Below are 18,188 nucleotides of genomic sequence, written 5' to 3' on the forward strand. Positions count from 1 at the left end.
CGGAGAGAGATTGAGAGAGAACTCGAGATATGATATTTCTTTACAAACAGAAATATGTCGGTAGCGATCTCAGTGGGATCAAGTCAAAATGGTGTGTGAGAGACACAGTAAAACTCAGAACTTAAGGATATGCCGTTAGGAGTATCGATAAGGAAGAATACCAGACAGTAAAAGTATGTCTCTGAATTATACGCTGTATTTTTCATTCTTATTTACAAGAATCGGCATTTTGGTTTGTAGGAGCCAAAGACTCGATTAAACATAAAGTGTAGAGACAAGTGATTTACAGTTTATATTCTCAATAGAGTATCCAAGTAAAGCAATAAATGGAAAAGGATCTTGTCATTCTTATATGACGGAAGGTGTGTAAGAAATTGCCAGCTGGACCGACATAGGATAAAGCTAGTGTCATTCTCGGATGGAGGACATAGTACACATTTATCATGTCTGGTGGGGGGAATTGAATTCGCTTCGGAACATGAACCTGAGAGTAGACTGAGGCGCTTACTCATAGGATGCAAAGATGATGGCACCTATTCTGAAGAATATATGAGATGGGGAAAGATTGTTGAGAACTCAAGAAACTGTTAGCATACTTTTTGGATTCTTTCATTGTATATTGGTACTCCGGGAGAGGATCTCATAGAAAGATCGAGAGGATTTACAATTGTTGACTCGAGGATTTACCATAAAGCGGCCATAGCAATTACTTGTAAAATCCCCTTTTTGAGACGGGCAAATGCTAAATGTTACCTCCACCGAAGAAAGGGGTCTCCAAACAAAGATTAACGGAGACAGAGATAATTATCAACGATGAATTACCGCTGAAGATCCTAAAGAAAAAAGAAACTTCAGCATGGGTAGATTATAATTTATCTCATTTGAGAAAAATCCCCCAGCACAATCAGTTATAATGGACGGCTTGGTGAGGTCTTAAGACCTTCGGGGAGACTCTGATTCAGGGCTTCTCAAGATTCCCGAAGATACGAGGCGTATTTTGCTGAACGAAGTTTGACTGAAGTCTTGGCAAGCTCGTAATGAGCATTCTTACTTTCTCCGAAGAGGATATGATGCTGAACTGCAGACCATAATCGTCCTCTTGTACGTTACTGCAGAGAGCGATAGCTGATCATCAGTCGATTCTGATCGATCCTGGATCCTCCATAATCTGATACAAGCTTGAAAGCACTGAGATCCCTCTGGCCTTGATGTGGAACACTCGGGCCAGATAAGCTTGATGTAGATGGTTTCAACGAAAAAGGGAAGAAACCTTGATCATCATGCTCCCTCTTGTATTTGGAGAGCTCCTCAGACTAATTCATGTGATCGACGCGGATACTTCATTCAAGGCGCTACTTAGGCCGTTGGTTGCATGAATAGGTATTTGCCCGTCACATTGCACCCAGTGTATGAAATAATTAAAACGATGGAGAAGAATTCAGGATCTCTGGTGACTTCAGCTTTCACATTCATGAAGCAACAGTTTAATGAAGATGCCGGTATTTCATGCAACAGAAGCAGAAGTCTTCGAGCTCCCTGAAGCTAGAGCATCTCAACTCAAAGGCTGAAGCGACCTGAAACGAGAAGGATAGAGAAAGCATGGGAGAAGAAGCAGTGCCGACTCTTTCCAAAATGCTGACATTCAAAAGAAAAGAAGCATGTACCTCACTTGGGAGTGACACAGATGAGATGTGATACTTTCCTGCAATTCGAAGAGTATGCAGTCCACGGATGAATGGAGTAGGCAGGTCGATATTTTCAATGAGATTATGACTACCGACTCCATTTACATAATCGGTGCTAGAGTTTGTTTCTCCAGAAGAATAGACAGCCTGTCGATTTCAACCAGCGTCCTCGTAGTCACACGTGTTCCTTACAACACTTCAAAGAAAACCTATTTCGCGCGAGAATGCATAAAGTTTAAGAACTCGACTCTCTAATCTGCCTCCCGTAAAAGTGGGATTGTGCAAAGAATGGTGTTATATTTCACGGGAGTTTCGTGAGGAGGAGAATCATGACTGGGATTACATGATCCTCGCTTTGAGAACTCGAAGAATTGTATATTTTTACTAGTTACGGGAGGCTACCTAAAATGTTTCAGAATAATAAATTAAAAGAAATTAATATATTGATTTTGAGCAGAGAGAAATGACATTAACGAATGCTATAAGTCAACTTAATTCCTACTACATTAAACTGAACTATCTCAACTATTCGTACACATAGTTCTGAGGAAATGCCTCTTGAGGTGATGATAATATGGCGTGGATAGAAATCCACTGTGTTTCCACTACGATGGGAGAGTATAGTGAACATTCGTAGATAACATCAAATAAAAGATAATATTACATCTTGAATTATCTCGCACTTACTCACTCAAATGCTCGCGAGAAATGTCCCTCGGAAAGCAGATTATTAGTTCCGCTGCAACACATGTAAACGATGTGGCTCAATTTAGAGGTAGATACTCACAACGGAGAAAATTGCGGAGGACGATTGATAAGTTTGTGCAGGGAGTGACTATATTTAACGAGGCTTTGTATATCTGGACTTCAAAGTAGCTAATGATGGAAGTCTTTGATTGGGATTGGATAGATGAATCCATGCTCCACTCTCGTAAGTCAGAGTCCAAACACAACTGCTCTAATTGGGACACCCTTTTAGACAACAGAGTAGAGAAGACTTTAGAAGAATAAGGTTCCATGGGAAAGATCAGGAGGGCCACTATTGGAATAGATGAATTGATGAAAGACAATGATGTTTGGAAGTCTTTCCATAGTCGAATTGACATCGATTTGGAGGAACGTAGGCAAGGAGAGAACACTCCGCCCTAAATTTTAGTTGTAAATGGATTCTTTTCAATTTAGAAAATCTCATAAACTCCACAAGGGAGAATTAATGATACAAAGGGCAATATTAGAAGAAGAAATTAAGTAACTTTTCTAATCAATGAATCTATTGCTCGGGACTCTCTAAAGCTTTTGCTGGACATATGCTGAGATTGCCTGTGGGGTCTTACTTCCACCTGGACTCATTTAAACAAAGGAAGCGCATTAGATTATAAAGAAGACGGTGGTTCCTGGTTCCAACTACGATTAGCATCAAAAAACGGGGATGTCACCACATCTCTCGTTTCACAAAGAACAAGCTCAAGGATAATGAGGTTGGAACTCTTGTTAAGTATATCAGATAGAATGAGCACTTTCAGGAGCGTCGAATTCATGGATGTCTTAGAACGAAGAAGCTAATAGGATGCAGGTTTATTCGAGAAGAAAATACGCCGACTGGATTGTCAATATGTACCGCTAGTGCAACACGAGAGATGAGAAATGCTAGGGAAGACTACATTCCTTAGAGTGGCAGAAACTATCTCTCGTCATTTGTATTGAAACACTCATATTCAGGTAGGACCTGATGTTCAAACACAAGGCGTCGCCGCAAAGAGCAGATTTTTTCCAACTCTCTGTAATAGATTCAATACATCCTGCGTGATTTGACTCAACATCTAGTAATTGAAAAAGAAATTCATTATGGTAAATTAATCCGCAGCTTATCGCACGTTGTTCATCACTCGGTATAAGAAAGGTTTTGATCAAGTGGACTTTTCTCATTGGCATTGATTTTGGGTTTTACGTTCCTATTTTTGAGTCAATTAAATTTTAAAAAGATTAGTGAGCCAGCTTGAGCTGAATAGTATGATATAGATGGAAGAAAGTCACAATTACCATTCGTTTGTTAAGGAAGGCTTCTTCATGGCTCTACATATCTTACGGAGGGTGTGAATTTTCTGATGCTATAATGTCGTTTAATTTAAATGGTCAACATAGTGACCATTTGAGGGTCTTGTTTACGAAATATGTAACAAAGGTCGCTTTGATTCTAATTGATTGATTGATGACCAGATTGTCTAGAGATGTTATTTTAGAAAGATAGCAAATTGAGCTCTTACCGTTTTATTTCAGAATGTATACATTATTTTATGTATATAATAGTTATATATGTGGCCAAGTGGGAGATTGTTGGGAAATTTCTATATGTGGCCATATATTTATACATATAATAAAGAATTTATACATTAGACGCTATCTAAAATTAAGCCAATTAAATTTGTGATCTATTTGAGTATTAAATTATTATTTGGCTTATGTGGCATCTCAATTAATTTTGTATGGAATTAATTTGTGTAGAGGCCGGGTATTTATTTTATTTTTATGATGGGCTGAAATAAAATATTTACACTTAAAGTATATAAGGGTCATGGTCCCCAGTTTAAGCGGTTAAGTTCTCATTTCTCTCATTTCCCATCTTGAGTGAAAAGAAGGGGTCTCTCGCTCTCTTGGAGAACGCCGCTCTAAACGTGGAAGATCGAAAGACCTTAATTCTGCTTTTCAATGGATTCAGGTACGCTTCCGAAAATTCTTCTCGATGATTTGGCATGTCGTTCGGAGACGATCGATTTGTTATTTTCGTCTCCAGATAATCCTAACACGATCTCCATTACCCTACCACCCATTTTATCTTTACCTAAGGGGATGCTTGGCTGCAGGATTTAGGTTAAATTCTCCCCCCCACACACACACATAAATTATGCTATATTCGTTAATCCCAATTTTCTCCTATTTTAAGTTAAATCTTTGAATTCAGTGAATTCTGTTGGAACATTGTTGTTCTTCTTCTCTTTTATTTAAATTCTAAATTTTTTACGTGTATACGAAATACTTTACTAGGATATAACCAAATTTAACCACTATTATGACAAACAAATTTCAAAATATAACGCTTTAAGAGTTTTTCAAATTTAGATTTACAAGATATACTAAAGCCTATTTGAATTAAATTCTAATTGTAGCCAATCAGCTCCTCATGTGTTAAGAAAATGCTATTTTTTTCAGTAATTTTATTGGAATTCAAGAAGGTTTCTTCTCTATTCGCTTCAATGAAACTTTTTTAGTATTTCAATTTCATCTGGCTAAATTTAATATGGAAAATTTCAGGGATATGCTGCTAGGGAGTTTGCAAGGCTTGGCGTCAAGTTAGGGGAGTTGGGAATTATCTCAAAAGAGGCGGTATGATCTTATTTTTCAAGATAGAACCAGCTCCTAAAGTGGTACTTTGGTTGATTTTCTGGTTAAAAAATTGCACGCTTGATAGATGGATTTTACTCATTTTCATGAAGTACGGATTTTTTATGGCAAATTCTGTTTTTTTTTTTTTTATTGTGATCTTGTTGACTTTCGTAGCAATTTTAGGGCATTAGCATGAACAGTGATGTCTGTCATCTTTTTTGTTGTGCTCCCTATAAAGGATGCAAAGTCAGCTTTATTTCAAAATAGGTTTCTATTTGAAAGTTGTCAATTTTTTAGTGGAATTAATTTGAACATCTTGTTAAATAACTAAAAATTAGAAACTACAGCGTAATAAACTATTACTGCAGTATTTCATTCATTGTATGTATTAGATAAAATTGCAATTACCATTCTTTATTTTTTTCTTCTTGTGTCTCATTTTGTGGATATATGTGAAAGTTTAGGTGGGTTTAGAGTGTAGACTATAGTAGAGAAGAATGTGTGAGATCTTTTGTTTCATGTGTGTGTGGTGTGGGGGTAGTGTGGAAGGATGAGGCTGTATACTTCAGTATTTATGAGATATTTTATTTTGATGTTCATGTGACCCTGAGATTGAGCATGCTTATTTAGGTGGCTTTGACGACTTTATCTTGGTGAATTCAATGTGTTGATCTCTCTTAGCTGGCCGACTAACATTGTACTTGACCCACATCGATCAACGAGAGCATCCGTCCTAGCCTAGGTGAATTTGGATGTGCTCTCTCTTTAAGCAATGTATCACTAACATCAATCATTACACAAGTGTACAAATATCAAACAAAATTTTATGGGTATGTAATTGCAATGCTGAATGTGAGAGCATAAAACTTTAAGCACAAGAGAGCACATCCAAATTCTATAGAAGCTTACCATAATATTGATTACAACATTCACTACTTGAAAATTGTACCACATTTAATTAAAATAATAAGTAAATAAATATGCAAGAAAATTAAATTAAATTATAGAGTGATAGAAACACTATAATTTTTATGTGGTCCATCCAACCCTAATGCCTACATCCATGCAAAGCTAATACCTTGACTATGATTCCCATTGCTATGAGCTTGTCTCACAAACTTCCTCAATGGTGAAGAAGCCTTATACTATCTTCCTTAACGGGCAAGAGCACCAAAACAACTAACCTTGATAGGCTTAGGCAATCCAATCTCAAAACTAGAGAAAACTTCAAAATCAAAGTCCCTTTGAACTTTTGACAGTGCTTAAAGGATGTTACATTTTCAAATAAAATTTACCATTATTAAATACAAGAAAGAGATAATAAAATATAAACACTCACAAAAGGTCAGAGGTAGGACTGTTGGAGTAAAGATCATAGTAAATTGAGCTCTCAAGAGATTGATAATGAACATGTTATGCACAAAATAGTTTTTTTCTCCAAAATCTCCCTTATAAGTATTTTGCATGTTGGAGTAAAGTGGATTCATTGATTAGCCTTTATAAGCTTACAAATCTACCATAAACCTTTCCTGATGACTAGTAGCTAAACCTAAAAAACCATCTTTTGTAATAGGAATTAAGCCATTAAGTATAACATATGTGCTTTATTAACTCTAATATTTCATAATTATGTGATATTTTAAATATATCAAATAATCTTCTCAAATATCGTGTAGAAAAAATATATTTGGTATTAGGCTATCATAAGAATTTCAAGAAAAAAAAAATAAAAATCTAGTGCTATTAAAAAATTCACAAGAGCTATGAGCTAACCATCTATAATCAACAAATTTAAGCATTGTTGGTGTGTAAATATGAAATTGAATGATATTATAAAACATGCACAACATAAAGTTTTAAATGATAATGTATTTAATTCCACAATGAAATAAATTTTTACTGGAAGAATACTAATTATTATAATTTATATAAATAATAAATGCTAATAAATTTGATAAATAGAAAAGAAATTCAATTAAATTCCAAAAAATCATAGAATTTGTTGATAAATAAAAGAATGGCTGAAGTGATATTTATTAAAGATAAGGTAATTAAAAATATAGTTAATGGTTTAGACATTATATAATGAAGGGTAAAAATTTCACTATTAAATTGATAAATAAAATTAATATTTAATGATTGAATTTATTAATAAACGATTTGGGAAGAATATGTTCAACTCCTAACACAATACTTTGTATGAATGAATAGAAAATTTTGATTAAAAAGTGGCCCCAAATAGTTGAGACAATGTTAATCATCATGACATTTTGCAGTTTATTGCCTTTGTAATCCCCTAATTTACAAATAGCTATATAACAGGTTCTCTACTATAAATTATCATCTTATTTGCTCCTCATTCTTTATATTGCTTTTTGGTGCCACATAAAAGGGCTTTGACATTCTAAGGACTCCTTCCTATCACAGAGAACTATAATTTGCTTGAAGAATGGTCCAAGAATCTCCAATCCTTCAACCTTTTAGCACTAACCCATGGATTTTACTCCAACTAAGACATGATAATAAAGTGCCCTCTAAAACCCTTACTTAAAGGGGGCAATGAAGGAAGGTCAATGCTTAACATAGCACTCAACAGTTGCAGCTAACTCAGTTGGATAAACGACAAATTTTGAATCTGGTGGTGACTCCTTATGGTAATGACTTTGATATCAACAATGGATCAAGCCAAATAGCCTAACACCTGAGCCTAAGTTTTCTTTTTTGGCAAAGCTGGGTTGCTTGACCCTAAACCAAGCTAAGAACTAGATCCTCTCTGAAATTTACAATATTTTGCTAATTGTAAGAAAAAAAGACCTACAATAATGGATCTCTACCAAGCTAAGGATAAAGGGAAAAAATTGAAGGCTATGCTTTTGGGACTCTAGCTTTTAAGTTCCTCCTAAAAATTTAACTACCATCAAAAGCAGTGATCCACTAATTAAGCCTTTCTCGATGAGCATCAATTCATGTCATACAAATGTAATTCCTAATTGCCTTTTGGTAAATTGTCTTAACAACCAAAAAATTTTAAGGCCTCATGGGAAAGACCTAGTTGCGAGCACTAAGGCATGACATGTGTGTGTCCAACTCAAAGATCCACTGCTGAGAGGTTCTGCCAAATATAAATCATCAAAGAAAAAAGTCAATCCTTTAGGCACTTGTGATGTCAATTGACACTTTTAGGATTTTTCCCAAAGAAAAATGAAAATGAAGATCAATGATCGATCTCTCTTGAGGGATCTTAACACTTCATTCATTGAAATTTAAGATGCGCTTTCCTAGTTCAAAGTGGCAATTATCTTGATCTTGCCTCGATCATCGTGCCAAAATTATTGGAGATGTTAATTTGAGGTTGAAACTAAGAATTTGGAGGACCCTCACTAGAATAATCCAAACCGATTGAACTAACGATTGTCGATTCTGTTAGTTGAACATGAAGAAGACGAAGGGAGCTGTAGGATTTCATTTCCTCACATGGAGTTGCGAGGAGGCGAAGGGTACCTTTGCGAGGAAGACGAAGGAACTTTCGATTCATTCTCACACGAGGAGGTGAAGGGATGGAAATTTCCATAATCGTGTGATGGAGAAGAAGGGTATGATCACAAGAAGTTGCAGATGTGGAGCTAAAGGGGGATGGTTCGGTCCCTTTAAATATGGAAAAAGGAGGGGATGGAGGGGGATTACGAATGAGTTGTTGAGGGTGGAGACTAATCTAAAAGAAGGCGGGTGCAAACTAGAGAGTGAGGGAGTTCGAGTAGCATTAGGCGATTGAAGAAGAAGTGGAATGTTAGTTTTTTAAGTAATTTATTTATTATTTATTTTAAAAAAATTTAACTTAATTTTTTAACAATATTATTTTTCTGAAAGGAGAAGAGTAGAAAATAAATTGATTATTTTATGAGAGGAGTGAAGTTATGGAATCTAATTAATTATGATATATTTATAATTTAAATAAGAGAATATATATATATAACTATTTAGATATTGTCTCATGTGACGGTTGTATTAATTATATAAAATGATAAAATATGGTAATGTGTCATATATAGATATGCATGATATTTATGGTCATTCTCAAAAGAAATTTTAAATAGAATTATTTTATTTTTTATTTTGTAACAAGCTTGCATATTGTTCAAATTACAATGGTGTTACTATAATTTAGAATGTTGTGCTCTTGCTAAGTTGTGTTGTGATTCAACCCTACGGTTTGTAAACGTGCACTAATATCATATGAAGAAATGTAAATGAGTAGAAGAGGATATAATATATACCGTATGCATGTTGCTCTGAGAGAAAATTATTAATTTGAAACAGTTATAATATTTTTCACTAAGATACATTTCAGTTTCAGTGCCCTTTAGCACATTGGAAATACTTTGTTGTTAGAAATTTTAGCGAACATAATTTTAAATAACCATCCGACCGTCTATTCCAGCCTCTTTAATTCAAGCCTCCAAGCTCATCGTGAAATTGACTTTTTGTAGATCATAAAAATCTTTATGGTCAAACGTTGAGTCATATTGTCAGCTATTAGAATTGATGTGATGGCTCATGAGGCTACCCATTCCTCTCCCAAGAGACCAACCTCCATTAGAACACCAAGACTGAGAACAATTGGCTTAAGTCTAATTATGCTTGGGTATTTGCATTCATTGGAGGTCTCAAACTAAGAATATAAAGTATTCAAAAGAGAGTGAAATTTTTGGGTAGTGCTTAATCTATTAATGTGATCCGCCTTTGAAAACTTTTCTTCTTTGGTTCCTTTCACGGCACCCGCTATGCATTAAATAAAAGCTATTTTTCATGATTTTAACTCATGAACTGTACGTCACAATGAAAGTATTCTAATTTATATTCATGACATATTAAGGTTTTCTTCAATGGTCCGCATAACTTAATCCACTTTTGATGCCTTTCAGATTTATGTGATGATATTTAGCTATTGCTGCATTGTTGCGTAACTTTTGTTTGTTTTTGGCTATTCTTGGCCAGTATTCTTATTTACATTTGCTTTCTTAAATTTGCATTACAGTCGTTATGAAGTTGCTAAGTAACTGAATGCTTTCCTATTGTCTGTTTTTTTTTTTTTGGGTTTCAGACTGATAGTTTCTTCAAGACAAGCGTCCCTAGTGTTTATGCAGTAGGTGATGTAGCAACCTTTCCTTTGAAGTTATACAAAGAGTTGAGGAGGGTAGAGCATGTTGATCATTCAAGAAAATCAGCAGAGCAGGCTGTAAAGGTATGATTGCAACTTTTAGCTTCTGAAATGTACTTCTGGTCTTGAACTTTGTTAGTTCTCTTTAGGCTGCGTTTGGGATGGCTTTTTTATTGTTTCCTAAAGCAGCTTTCAAGTATAAAATTTAAATTTTTTAACTAAAAAGCTGTTTTAAGAAATAGTAAAAAAGCCGTCCCAAACGAAGCCTTAACCTCTTATGGACAGGCTATCAAGGCAAGCGAAGCAGGCCAAACTGTAGATGAATATGATTACCTGCCTTACTTCTACTCTCGTGCATTTGATTTATCCTGGCAATTCTATGGAGACAATGCTGGTGATGCAGTTCTGTTTGGCGACAATAACCCATTGTCTGCGAAGCCAAAATTTGGTTCTTATTGGATTAAAGATGGTAAGGTTGTTGGTGCATTTCTTGAATCTGGTTCTCCTGAGGAGAACAAGGCCATTGCAGAGATAGCCAGGCTCCAGCCACCTGCACCAGACTTAGAGCAGCTAAAAAATGAAGGTCTTTCATTTGCATCAAAGTTTTACAAAAGAAACTTGCGCAAGAATATTTCAATCAAAAATTGATTGTTATAGATTTTGTTATCGAGGCTTTAAAGTCATTATGCAAGTATGATAATATATATAGTAGTGATATTTGAGATTTTTTTTTTATTTTTAATTCTTCTATGCATGATGAAATAGACTGATCTGATCTGATTAAAATTTTTAATCATTTATTTTTCATTTAGAGCTTTCATAAAATATCAAGAGCATTCCTTATCTAAAAAATTTGGTGAGTGGTTGAAATGATGTGATTTTTTTCTGTCTGTGTTCCTGTTTTCGAAGAATCCATGCCTAAAAACAAGTTACGTTGGAGTGGCATTTCATTGATGTAAGGTGATTTTGTTACCTCTGGGAGATTTGAATGGTAAGCATCCTCTGATGCACCGAACAGCTTCAAAGCTTGTGAGCACTGTGTTGGATTATTGTCAATTCTCCTGATATTATCCATCAGAAGCTTGAGCTGGGAAGCATGGAGATCTCTCTCATTTTGGAAGATGAGTTCATCTCTCTGATGAACCTGAGAGATTCATGGAAGGGGAACCACTACAAGGATTTTGAGTTAGAGGGGCTAAAAATAATGAGAAGTGAATAAGGCTTTCAGTGCTTTGATACAATGAGGAAAGTTGAATGAGGAACTGAGAAGAAGGGTTACACAATGATACCATTAGTCTTGTCATTGCAGTTCAAGCTGAATGCAGTAATATGTATGTGGTTACAGGATTGATGAGAGGTAGTTATGCTGCGTAGAATTTTTTTTTGTAAATTTCTTTGCTAATTGCTGTGACTAAGGCTTCATTTGGGACAGTTTTTTTACTGCTTCTTAAAGTTGTTTTTTAGTACAAAAATTAAAAGTTTCATACGAGAAAGCTGCTATAAGTAGTAAGAAAGCCGTCACATGCTTCATTTGGGACGACTTTCTTACTGCTTTTTAAAGCAGCTTTCTACAAAAATTAAAATTTTTGTAGTAAAAATTTACTTTAAGAAGCAATAAAAAAGTCATCCCTCGTTTGAGACGGCTTTTTATTGCTTTTTAAAGCAGATTTTTAGTATAATAATTTTAATTTTTTATACTAGAAAATTGCTTTAAGAAGTATTAAGAAAGTTATCCCAAACAAAATCAGGTGGCTTGAGTTCTGTGTAGAAGGCTATGCAGCTGCAACATGTGGAAGTGGTTTTCTTATATTGGCATAGCTTTTCCTTGGCCCTTAGAATCTTATAAATTCAAGGTCAAAGGATAATAATATAATTGTCAATGTATTATATTATACTGTAACTCTTTTGTCTTTTGCATTGATAGTATAGTGTATGAAATTTCTCTCTCTAGAATCTCTCCTTTCTCCCTCTCTCTCTCTACCTTATATTATTCTTTTATGGGCGAATTTGAATCTAATAATGAATAATATATTTATATAAGGTTAAATGAAACAGCTTGATTCAAAATAGTTGAATATTACCTTGCTTTAAGACATTTCTCTCCTAGCAATCTTTATTTTTTTGATGTCTTCGACCATGTCACTAGGGAGCTGTTGGAAAACTTCATTTAAGTAAATAGTATGGCTAGTCTTTAATTAATTTATTTTTATCTAATTAGCTAATTTATTATCATTGCTCGAAAATTATTTTGATGGAGCTTGAAGCATATCTGAATTGAAAATTTTTAAAATTAAATTTAGGGCCATATGAACTCCGATTTTAGCGATTTTTTAGTCAAATAGAACATCTAGATGAGGACCTAATGACACCAAAACATGATTCAATTCGAGCCCAAATCAAGGTTCTATAGCGTATTTGAAAATTTTAGGACATTAATTGGATGACTAAATGATCATCAATTTTGATATGTTTATAGTTAGGGTTGTAAAAAATAGATCAAACCCGCCAACCTGACCCGAGCTTGACCTGTAAATTTTGGGTTCATGTTAACTTGTTTAATATAAGGGTTAGGTTTGGGTTCATAAATTGGACCCGTTTAATAAACGTGTCAGGTTCAGATTAATTTGCTAACCCAAAATTAACTCAATTTTGACTTGGATCAAGCATATTTATGGGATTTGGTCGAAGAAGCACGTGAAATGGGATCATCGCGATGAGCAAACTCTCTTCATGCATTGACGTTCAATGAAGGTGGTGAACTGGCGAAGAATCTTTGGAGGAGGCAAAGCAGGGTGTCGTCGAGCTGTCTTGACTTCCGAGACAAGGAAACACGACTTGTTGTTACTTTTATTAGATGAATTTATAGGATTTGACTAATGAAGCACATGAAATGCGATAAAGAGATGCTTATCGTCGCAACGAGTGAGCTCCTATGACCCATCAACTTTGGTGGAGGCCAAGTTTGCAATTTTTGTTTCTGGTTAGTGGGTTGAATCGGGTTGGTGGCAAATCGGGTTCGGGCATGAGATTTTAACTTGTTTAGATAAACGGGTCAAGTTTGGATCGAACATATTAAGAGTGGACCAATTTAGATGTTGACCTGAACTCTACCCAAAATTTCACTTTGACACCTCTATTTATAATTAAATCGAGGGTTTCAATGAGACAAATCCGACAAGCTCAATATCACTTAAATTTGATATCATTAATGCACTTAAATTGTTAAATGAATACTTTATAATCAAGGGTATCAATATGGGTTGTCCAATGTCACTCTAAAAAAATTTGTAAATAATCCCCTACTTTCTACATGGGAGGGGGATGAGCTTGGAGTTGGAGCCTGAAATTTGGCCTGAGATTTAAAAGAGCTCTAGGACTCTAAAGCACCCATGCTCCTCGCTACCTCCTGACCATCACCATCAAGCCTTTGTCAACTAGTCATTATGGTCATCCGACCACTGTCACATAACTATGGTCTTATAATCTCCATCGCCAGCCAACTATGACCCTTAGACCATTAATGCGCGACTATGGTCATCACCTACGATCTTTCGTCCATGATCGTTTGACTATAATCCTTTGACCTTCACCATATGCTGACTATGATCATATAATCATCATTATCCAATCACAGTCCCATAACCACCATCACATAACTATGGACTACAGTCCTTTGACCTTCGACGCCCAACTATGATTCTACAATCACCATCGCCTAATTATGTTCCTCTGACCACCATCACTTGACTATAGTCCTGTGGCAATCTTTGCTTGATTATGATCCTTTGCGAACTTTCGTTTGTTTACAGTCCTTTTGACATTTTTCACCCACCGACTATAGTCTTCTAAACTTTGATGCCCACCAACTATGGTCCTCCGACCACTGTCATCCTTCGCCCTCCGACTATAGTCCCTAGATCACCTTTGCCCGCTGACTACAGTCCCTAGATCACCTTCATTGTCCGACTATGATCCTCAGACCTTTGTTGCTCTGTTATAGTTCTCTGACCACTATTGTCCAACTACCATTCTTTTACTATCATTACCCAACTGCAATCCTCCGACCATTTTCGCCAAACTGTGGTCCTCAAACCACAATTGCCCAGCTATATTCTTCTGACCACCATCGTCCAACTACGATCTTATGAACAGTTTTTTTACTACATCCTCAAACCAACATTGCCCATTTACAGTCCTTAAATCATTATCGCTCGAATACAGTTCTTTGACCTCCGTCGTCCGTACACTACTATCCTTCAATCAATGTCATTTGATTATAGTCCTCTGACCACCATAGGAAAAATATATACTCAAAATAAAAAAAAATGATTTTCTATTCTCTTAGCCACAATACTGCTCTATTTACAACAAACTAAGGAATATTTATAGGGTTACTCATCCCCTCTCTCTCTCCATTCTTCAAGCATGAGAAAAAAATGTGTAATGCATATGAAAAGTCGTATATATTGGCTATGTATTATTTCATTTTGATGATAGCAAATATATATTTGAAGGCTCTCATTATTTACACTAAATGATTTTAGGATTATGTGATTGCAGAAATTTTGGACCTCAAAGCATCATTGATCAAATAATTGGATGATAAAGATATTTGAAAGATAATCAAAAGTTTAGAAGATAATCAAGGAGAGCATATTTGTAGTCCTTGGAGTTATTAAGTTTGTAATTATAAAATGATAGCTGAACAAGCTCAATGTTTCTATCTACCAATAAAATTTAAAGGCTTAAAATAAATTTAAATTTTATTTTAATTAATTATATGTGTTAGGAATATAATTAGATTTATTTTTAATTCATCTATAAAGTCATGATAAAATTCCGAAGTCAATTCGATTGAATCGATTAAATTTATATGTTTTTATTATAAAATTTGTGTTTTTTTAATTTTAATTTCATTAAATTTACCTCATTTTTAAAACATGAAATCATTTATTAATCTTTTTTTTTGTCAATGACACTATTTTTGTCGAGTTTCAAGCCTTATTTAAGAAAAATAGAGGGTTGTGTTAGACAGTCGACAACCAGTATAAAAATTATTGAATAATGATCCTTTAATATATTGTTGGTATCAATACATTTGATATATCATCCAAAAATTATATTGATCGGACACGAATCTCAAGGCAAAAATCGAGTTAAAAACTTTAAAAATTAAATTGGAGACTATATGAACTCCGGTTTCAGCAAACTTATAGTCGAACTCAACGTCTCGGAAATATGAACCCAACGACACAAAATTTGACTCAATCCGAGCCCAAATGAGTCTGAATCAAAGACCGAAGCTCATTTGGAAGGTTCAAACTATAATTTGGATTGCCAAACAATTTCCAAACGTGATATGCTTATAGTCGAATCGAGTGGCTCGACGAGGAAAATCCAACGTGCCCAAAATTGCCAAATTCTGATATCATTAAGATATTCAAATGTTCAATAAAAGTTCCATGATTAAGGGATTCAACATCGGTCGTCCATCCAAACCACTCACAATTTACCCTTGATCTTCCTCTATTTATGGGTCATGCCACTCTCATAAAACTATAAATAAATTTCTTATTTCTCATAGAAAGAGACTCCTAGGGGGGAAGAAGGAGGCGCTAGAATTAAGCAAGAAGCAAGAATAGAAGGAAGAGACTCGACCATCGTCGAACTTTCACCTGGCAACCGACCGACGTTGGAGTTCTGCCAGATGGGCAACTGACGTCGGAATTAAGCAAGGAAGCAAGAAGAAAAGTAAGAGAAGGAAGAGACTCTTCTTAAGCCAACGCCGAACTTTCACCCGGCAACCAACTAACGTTGGACTTCTACCCGGCTACCAACTGACATCAGGCTTCTGCTAGACCGCCAACTGATGCCGGTTTTTCTGCCCAGCCACGAACTAATGTCGAACTTTTGCACGGCTTCTAATTGATGTAGGACCTCCGTCGCTCTCCGACAACAGTCTTTCTGACCATTATCGTCCTTCGACTGCAATCCTTCCGACCTTCGTCACCAGACAACGGTCCTTCCGACCTCCGTCGCCCACCAACTATGGTCCTTCCTACCAAATGAACACATCAATAGTGATTGTTTGTATTCCCTCCATGTAAAGTACTCCATATTATGTACATCAAGCCAAGGCCTTTCCTCCAAGGAAGAGCCTCATTTGTAATCGACTGCAAATAATAGTGGGATCATTCAAATTGAGCCAAGACCAGTGGGTTTTCCCCTTTTTAGAGTTTTCAATGTAAAAATCTTAGTGTCTTTTTAAATATTGCACACTCTCTCTTATATGATTGCATGTTGGATCTTCGTACAAAGTAAAGATGTTAAAATTTATACTTATCTACTGTCACAAATATTCCAGGATGCAACAACATTCAATATTTTAATAAACTAAAATTTTTCTTCTTTTATATTATGTTTCCTATCTGTTATTATTTTATTGCACTCATACTGCTTTCTTCTATTATAATGTAAACTTCATCATTTTTATAACAAACTATATTAGCTCAAATAGCTTATATCTTAATGGCTATAAGTGATTATTATAATATTTTTTGTTTGTTTATGTACCAATTACTATTTTAAATACTTTTTGTTTGAAACGGCTATAATCTATAAAATATATTAAATATTATTTTCAGAGAAAAATAAGTCTATAAATATCTAAAATTTCAGCCACTATAGATATGAACTTTTTTGTTAAAACTTCTTGAGATCTCTCTTTCTCTCAAAATTCTCTTTTTAAAGCTTCATTAAAAAATTATAAATTTTTACATTAAAAAACAATTTTAAAAAGCAAAAAAAAAAAGTTATTTCAAATGAAACCTAAGAATTAATCAAAGTTTTTAGAACAATATAGCCACTCCATTAGATGAAATGATTATATTATATATTTCTCTTTTACTTTTTGTTAGAAAGTTCTAGAAAACTTTTTTGACAAGCTATAAATTTTGACAAAACTTACTCTTGCCTATTAAGAGGAAAAGCATAGATTTTAAGGTCATTCTCCATATGGCGGAGGGGGTCTAATGACTAAGAATGTCAATAAATGATTCGACTTGCTAATCCGATTTAAGCCTAATTCAAAAATTTGGGATTGGGCTGACATATTTCATAACAATTATGATTTGGGTTGGGTTTTTTGGGTTTAGGTTTACTGTCAAATCCGTTTTTGATCTAAAATTGCACGTTTAATATATTTATTATTTACTTTTTTTTTTTAATATTGAGTATAATCTTTAATTTTCTTTTTAATCAATATACTAAATTTTATAATTAATAAGTTATAATAAAAAAATTAATCAAAACGGGTTAACGATTTAGGTTCGGATTATAAAAATTGCATTTACATTTTTTCTACATTTTATAAAATTTATATCTAATTACTATTATTATTATTTTTTCAAATTAAGGTTTTAAATTCCAACATCAGTAGTAAGATTTAAATCTATGTGAAGCTTTATAAAAATTATGTGTGTTGTCTATAGGTAATTTTCATCATTTTAACTTTTTTTTTTCTAAAATTTATATCTACTTATTTTCTTGCAAAAGAAGATTCTAAAATTTGTGCTTATTTAATTTTTTTGAAAGCCTAAGCATTTATGTTTTTAAGATCTTCTCTGTTGGTGCCATCCACATCAATATGCATAAGACCATTGATAATATAAGAAATATGCACTCTCAATCATATTACTTTGCATATTACTACATTTCCTCTTACAACCATTGGAATTCATCATCACCCTTAGTAGGCTCCCAAAAACAAGATGATGGAGTTTTCTCTCCTCCAACAGTAACAGATACCATTGATGTAAGCTTCATTTGGTACTAAAAAGCTGCTTTAAAAAACAGTAAGAAAATCGTCCCAAATGAAGCTGTGGTTGTCACTGCTGTGGTTTGTAACCACAAATCTCTCCCAAACATATGGACTTTGGATTAGCTTATTGCAGTGTTTCAATGAT

At 34.5% G+C, this 18,188-nt stretch overlaps 1 protein-coding gene across 1 annotated transcript in view; it reads left to right on the top strand.

The window, feature by feature from the left end:
- LOC110103032 (monodehydroascorbate reductase, seedling isozyme-like) overlaps positions 1–11,031 on the top strand; it is a 32,665-nt gene extending 21,634 nt beyond the window's left edge. Inside the window, exons 3-5 of the mRNA XM_028693056.1 lie at positions 4,995–5,066; positions 10,168–10,308; positions 10,510–11,031. Of these exons, the coding sequence (XP_028548889.1) occupies positions 4,995–5,066; positions 10,168–10,308; positions 10,510–10,872 (576 nt within the window). The 3' untranslated portion in view covers positions 10,873–11,031. The remainder of the gene's footprint in view (positions 1–4,994; positions 5,067–10,167; positions 10,309–10,509) is intronic.
- Positions 11,032–18,188: the final 7,157 nt, after the last annotated feature.

The sequence above is a fragment of the Dendrobium catenatum genome, unplaced genomic scaffold (assembly GCF_001605985.2).
Source record: "Dendrobium catenatum unplaced genomic scaffold, ASM160598v2 fragScaff_scaffold_223, whole genome shotgun sequence".
Classification (NCBI taxonomy): Eukaryota; Viridiplantae; Streptophyta; class Magnoliopsida; order Asparagales; family Orchidaceae; genus Dendrobium; species Dendrobium catenatum.